We start from the raw sequence: 7387 nt of genomic DNA, 5'->3' as shown, positions 1-7387 counted from the left end.
CTGGATTGTGACTGTCGCTAGTCGAACGTCGTGCTGTTCGCACAGGCAGTCCGCTCGAGAAGAACCTGGCTATTACACGCGATCATAAAACTGACGTAACTACGCGGTAAGTCACAAACACCAACAAACAAAATGGAAGTTTTGGTTAGAAATAAATACTTTTTCTTGCCGTACATCTAATAATAGACAGATGTCGTCGTCTCTCCAGATGTCTTTTTTATTTCTCTGTCGATAACCCGACACGTGTTCCGCAGCCATCTTGTATTTGCTCGCGCGCGTGGGATTGTGGGATCTCTCTTATGACTGGATGTAGTTTCGAGAATTCTCTCCAGTCGATCGCGATTGAACCTCGTTTCAGTCGAGATTGAAACGGTCGAAAGCGTTCGCACCACGGAACGCTCTCCGACCTTAGTCACAATCTAGATCGAAATGCTCGGTGCGAACGAGGTATTAGGGTACGTCATGAAAACGCGCACTAAGAAGGGATTTTTGGAAATCCCTTCTTAATGCTTAATGCTCTTCCTCTCCCCCCCCCGCGGGGAAGAGGGAGAGCATTAAGGCTTGGCCTGAAGAACGGTTTCTACTATAGTATTTTAGATGCGATTTTTTGTTTTCAACAACGTTTAATCTTCATTGAGTACTTAGGTGTATTAAATTGATAACATTTCAGAGATTGTTATAAATATTTTTGTATATTTCGACGAACGCGACGAAAAAGTTTTAGTCGTCATAAAACGATAAATAGTTTGTCAAATTTTTATTCATAAAAATGCAGTTTAAACTGCTTTTTATTTTATAAAATCCGTCTTCTTGCGCCANCTGGACCAATAGTGGACGAGCAGCTGAACTACTTACACGCTACAGAGAGTTAGCAGGGTAAGTTTAGTTTACTATCGTCTGTACAGTATACAAATGAAGTAATGTAAGTCTAATACAGTACGGTAATTTTATACATTTCTTCTGAAAGAAACATTTCTTATTCAACGGCCATAAAAATTATTCCTATTAATGATGTCTCCAAAGTTCAGCGAATTTTTCGCAGAAAAATAACTTATTAGAAAACGCGCCCGCCGTTTGGTGCGCTGCTCCGAGACAAAAACAAGCTTAAGCAATGGCGTGGTCAAACGGTGCACACTCGGTAAGTAATCCTACAATTTTTTGTTTATAGCATAGTTTATACGAATTATTTCCAAAAAATTATACATATTTTGGAAATGTTGAGTCGAATTAGTCTAGAATCGATTAATTTTATGGAAGAAAACCTTTCAAACAGCCGTAGTCCGTAAACTGCACACGTGTCGGGCTGTGATTGGCTGTGATTCCTACAAAATGAATTCATAAAGAACGGAACGTATCTACCGTGTTATAGGGGGCGTCGACTGTATTTGACTAAGTGCATTGTTTTAAGATTTAAAAAGTAAAGAATATTTTATATTTTTATGTACGTTTCTTTACAAAGCTATATTTAATTATAATTTTCTTTAAAAATATAGTCATACAATTGAAGAATATTTTGTACCAGGTATGTACCGGTACATTCACCACACATTTTATTTCACCAAGTAAGATTTTATTATTTTATTTTTAATTGTAGCCCTTATATCGTGGTTAGCGATTCGGAATGTAATTGTGATATTAAAAATGCATTTAGAGAAGTCCGTAGAGTTTTTACTGGCTTATTGAATAAACGATACGAGTTGACCCTAGACTATCACTGAGACGCAACTGACTGAGTGCCCCTGTGTGAGGTCCCGGAAATAAGCTCCCCCAAAAAAAGACATAAAAAATTTGTTAAGTTAAACCGACAAGAAAACAAATTATATAAGTGTCGAATCGGCGACACCGGACTTTGACGTCGACGATCATAAAGAGTAGAAGGAAAAACAAAATTTTAGATATAGAAAAAGAAAATTGTAAATTTTAAATTAAGACGCAGTTCAGAAAGCAAAACGAAACTAGAAAAAATATCAAAATAAGTGTAGGTGTCATAGTCAACAATTAAAGGCGATCAGAGTCGAAAAGATGGTGTCGGATAAATCATCTCCATCCGACCTTTCTCGCGAATTTTACGAAGCTCCATTTACACCTGGAGACAGGTGGAAGATCAATTAGAAAACGGTGATATAAGCAAAAAGCGGATCTCGAAAAACCTATAAAAGCACCAATTCCAAGGACAACGGGACTTCCACTAAGACTTCCACTAGACTTCTGTTGTGTTTGTGTATCTCCGTTTTTTTCGTTCATCCTTTCATCTTTTGTGCATCGACTTTCGAGACTTCGAACTTTTCGTTCAACGCTGTCCAGGGGCCCCTACGACGCTGGACCAGATCGCCGCCGAAACCCCTACGACGCAAGACCAGAATCAACGTCGAAATTTCCTACAACACAGGACCTTTCCAACGAGAGAATTTATGTAAGCATTATCGTCCGGAATAAACAGTTTGTCTCTGTAAAACACTTGTCTTTGCTGCCTTTAATTTATTAAAGACCGCCACCCACATACGAGTAGACCTTAGACCATACCGACGGTAGGGAATAAAAATCTCCCCCCAATCGGCGTTCTTACACCTGGATGTCGGCTTCTTACAAAAACACAGCTTCCCTATCATCAAATGTTACGGCACGCCACTGAGTCCGAGTCAACAGAGAAACTCACACAGAGGATGAAGAGATTGAGTCAGAGAGAAGTCACCATTCTTTCTCCTTGAATTTCTGGCTTTTTAAAGGATCTCTCCCCTATATTCTTAATTTGATTGGTTAATCAATTTGACACTTCCGTTCGACTTCGTCCGCAAGTGTTGATCCAACTTTGAAACTTCGCCCCCTATCTCGCGCGATTTTATTTTCTCTTTACGTCTAAGAAGTTTTCTTTATGTCTTCATTATTTACAACGTGATAATTTTGCTTTCAAAGGAATGCTACATTTATTTTCAAATTTTGTCGTATCTATGAGAGTCAGCGTCAAAGTTGATAATAAGAAGTTAATAATTGTGGGAAATGGAAGAAGCGTTGCATTTACCCATCAAAAATAGACAAAGAAAACATGCCAGTAATTGAAAGAGACTGATATGTAGAAATTGCACTATTAGGATGTGTACAAATTGTGCACTATATTCATCATTCTGGATAACAAAAGTGTATTAAGACGAACTAACGTTTTATTCGTTATGTTGTAGACATCAACTTCGGACACTTAAGCCGTGAGCCCGAATAGGAATTAGAAAATAACCAATTCGAAATGCATTGTTAAATAGACAAAATAAAATGAACTGTTTTAATCTTGATCTCTGTTAATTGTGCATAATTAACCACTTGGCCATCCGCCCATCTTTTTTGGACGATTTCCCATTTCCCATTTCCATTTCCAGATAGAGGAGTGTTATTGCTATTCGCATTTCACTCCAGAAGAAACAGTGAGGAAGAGTCGGTCTTATAGAAGACGACCATTCCGAGGAAGACAGGAGAGAGGTCACTAAGCAACCAAAGCTGGTCTTATAAGAGACGACCCCCGCGAGAAAGGGAGACAGAATGCCTTCCGGGAGGACTTGGAGGAAAAGCTGGCCCCTATTCAGGCGTCATTGGCAAGGAGGAAAACCCGGAAAAACTCCCGCTTCCAGTTCGTGCGAGTTAGGCGCGAACCCCCGATCGAACTCCGGTGTTTAGGGTCTGGTCACCACTATTTTTGGACGATAGTGACGATTTAAGGATTTATTTCATTAAACAGTTACGTCAACGGTGAAGCGCAAAACTCGCCCGAAGACATAAACGATACAGAGAAAAAGTTTCGTAATTAATATACATATAGATTATTTTAATTTCACCTAGGCGAAAGTCAAAACTATTATTTTTAAATAATTAATTATCTATAGATTAATATGTGTTTAAAAACCGAATAAATAAAATTAAAATTTCACAAACCAATACTCCATAATCTCTAACGTGACAGAACAAGTCAAGACAAGTTTAAATAGCGCCATCTATTATGGGAAATATTACATTAGTCAGAAATGGATACAGTTCTACGTCAGTGAGGCTATGCTACGCGTCGTCCTCTAAAACTTTTAATAAACGCATCGTAATCAGTTTTTAAACTCATATTTCTAAGTAAAATCATACTTTTGCACTTAAATATCGTGCTTATTTCTATTATACATTATTTGAAATTTTAACTACGTCTTTTGAAATTCTGGTCAAAAGAGGGCATTCCAATCGTCATGGCGGCAAATAAGGTTTGTCTCGTACGAAAACATAAGATTATTTATAATAATATAATGGAAACGAGTTTCATTAGTGTGTAAGAATGTTATGTGAGAAATAATTGGCAGATGCCGGGATGTGTATACCGTATTTATTCGCGTATAAGATGACTCGCATTTAGGACGAGGTGTGACTTTAAGATCAAAAAAGAAAATTAACTTTATTAATACAATTCTAATTTTATTTCGTTTAATCACAAATAAAATTTCAAATGAACGTAAATGCACGCATTGTTCCGCAAAAATTACTGGCGCAAAAATTTAAGGACATCTTGTAAAATTGACAACATAATTTGTTCATGTAAAGCTGGACAATCGGGAACCTTTTTGCTAATTCTTAACAGTCGAATCCATTCTCCGTCGATTACACTTGAGTCTCTCCGAATTTTGATTTCTGAATAATCACCTATTTTCATGTGGGAATGGATTAAAACTTATATCGGGCTCGTGTGATTTTGGAATTTTAATCTGGAATTCGATTCAAAAGCTTTACTTTTCCAATATTGCTATTCATCTTTACTCCTGACAATATACAAGAACGATTCAAACGACCCAGATAAAATACAGTGGGTGATCGGTTAACAAACATAATCCGTTCCAAGACTTTGTTTGTTATCCGAATTGCTCGTTAACCGATTATCGATTTACCATAGGTTTTTATGGGAATTTGATTAATTCGTTCCGGAGACTGCAAAAAAAATATATGCTCTTTTTACTACGTTTATTTATATGTAATAGTAAGTATATATATGCAGTTTTGCATTTTTATTAGTCATGTTTTTTCCATTTGTGGGTGTTAAAGAATCTGTCCAATGTCGATTGCTTTTCTCTTTTCTTCAGGATTTTTTGGAATAATTAATAGTATTGTAATTGTAGAGATCACCAACCCCATTAGCCTTATTCTGGTTCGAATGCCACTTGGACGATCGTTGTTCTGACATCCCTGGACTTCTTATGTCGTTAGATCAGTTTCAGGTTACATTATGAGATTGAAAATGCTCTTTATTTCTCAGATGTGATTTTCATTACTCCATTAACAGCTTGAGACTTCTTGATATATCTTTCATAGCTAAGATTGTGCCTACTGTAGACCTGTTCGAGCCATACTGTCTAGCAACATCAGACATCTTGTGCCCACTTTCTACCTTGGCTATTATCTCTTACTCAGTTTCTACGGTGAGCACAGTTCTTGACATTCCTCTTTTAGGCATCAAAATATCATCAGTTTCTTTTTTAAATAAAAGTTCAGAAAAGCACTTACAAAATTTCAGAGAACAGAAATCAACTAGTCCACAAAAAATTATTTAAATGCAAGGCCCGGATGAAATTCGAAATTTGGTATTAAAACGTTAACAAATATCTGATGGGACAGTTAAACTTTCACCTTTTGCAAATAAACCCTGACGCAAAACTTAACAAGTGCCTGTCTGACAGTCTCGTGAATACTATAAAAATTATTTGTCAGAAACATAAACAAAAAGCTGGAATTACAAGAGAGAGTTTCAAAATTCGGAGGGATACTATCGATCGATATCAGGTTGAGCGTCGATGTTGACGTCTCCCGTGCTCTGAAAGGTTTCGAATTGTTACCTGCAGATAAGGGAAAATTAATAGGTATTCGTTATTTTCCGTCGCTTTTTTTTATGTTTGTTCAGTAAAGTGTTCGTTATCTGAACATGTGTTCGTTGTCCGATCATAAAAATCTTTCGCGAAAGTGTTTGTTATCCGATTTGTTCGCTACCCGAACTGTTCGTTAACCGATCACTCACTGTACTTATGTTTCTAAATACAAGAGGGTAAAAAATGGGTAAAAATCTGGTAAAAAATGCAAATACATTGTTCACAAAAATTATTTGCAAAAATGCAAAGAATCTTTCATCTTTCTGTATAGGATGACTTAGGAATTTGAAGCTGTAATGAATAAAAACCTCGTCTTATATGCGAGTAAATAAGGTATATTGTTTCTTTAAAGCATGATTGTTGTTGACTTCTGACTTGCTTGCAGATGTGTGGACATATAAAAATGCATGTGTTGCAAGGTGCATTTTTGTCTGAATGATACACGTTTCAATGTCACTTTGATGCCATTGTTACATTTTCAGTTATGAAAACGTGTCGAATGACGTCAGTTTGATGTCTCTTTCTGTCAAAACGAATGTGCTTATATTGTAGTATAGTAGTTCTTTTCAGGGATTCACGGACCTCCAAAAGGATCTGTAGATAGTTTTCCAGGCTTGAAAGTGTAAAAATCAACTTTTTATCTTAATTTTGTGTTGTTGCGTGAAATTGTTAATTTCTGTATTAAGAGAGAAGCACATATATTACTATGTCGTATGTTTTTTATTTTATATAACTGGTTTCTTTCGTAATTTTATTTTATGCATTTAAATTATTTCAAGACGAGGTCCATGACCATCTCCTGACTGGAAAAGGGACACCGTTGACTGGGCAATGATGAACTGGGTGCTGGACATCTGGGCAACAAAATAGATCAATAATAAACAAAATATAAAATTTTTTATTGTTTTCTTTATTAAAATCACTGTTTTTTTCTGTTGATCTACTATCTGGTAAATTTAAATCATATTTATGTTATGTACATTATTTATTTTTACAAGTAGAAAAGTTATGAAGAATCGTTAATATCTACCCTCAAAATTAACAAATACAGTCTACCCCCTATAACACGGTAGATATGTTCCGAGTTTTATGAATCCAGCTTTTACAAGTCCAGTCAATCACAGCCTGGCACGTATGCACTTTACGGACTACGGCTGTTTGAAAGGTTTCTTCCATAAAATTAATCGATTCTAGACTAATTTGACTCAACATTTCCAAAATACGTATAATTTTTTGGGAATAATCCATATAAACTATGGTATAAACAAAAAATTATAGGATTACTTACTGAGTGTGCACTGTTTGACTACGCCGTTGCTTAAGCTTGTTTTCGTCATGGAGATTGTCATTGAATGGCGCTCGCGTACTTCGTGATAAATTATTTTTTTGCGAAAAATTTGCTGAACTTTAGAGACATCATTAATATAAATATAATTTTTATGGACGTTAAATAATAAATGGTTTTTAGTAGGTCCGTTGCTCGTTTAAACTCAATAATGTACATTGCATGA

At 36.0% G+C, this 7387-nt stretch overlaps 1 protein-coding gene across 1 annotated transcript in view; it reads left to right on the top strand.

The window, feature by feature from the left end:
* The first annotated feature begins 3990 nt into the window (after positions 1-3990).
* LOC111635065 (X-ray repair cross-complementing protein 5-like) overlaps positions 3991-7387 on the top strand; it is a 21875-nt gene continuing 18478 nt past the window's right edge. Inside the window, exon 1 of the mRNA XM_023379915.1 lies at positions 3991-4229. Coding sequence (XP_023235683.1) covers positions 4215-4229 — 15 coding nt within the window. The 5' untranslated portion in view covers positions 3991-4214. The remainder of the gene's footprint in view (positions 4230-7387) is intronic.

Source organism: Centruroides sculpturatus, unplaced genomic scaffold (genome assembly GCF_000671375.1).
Source record: "Centruroides sculpturatus isolate CEXI.00-Female unplaced genomic scaffold, Cexi_2.0 scaffold720, whole genome shotgun sequence".
Lineage (NCBI taxonomy): Eukaryota > Metazoa > Arthropoda > Arachnida > Scorpiones > Buthidae > Centruroides > Centruroides sculpturatus.
The sequence above is the reverse complement of the archived record's forward strand: the minus strand, read 5'-3'. Positions and strand labels throughout refer to the sequence as shown.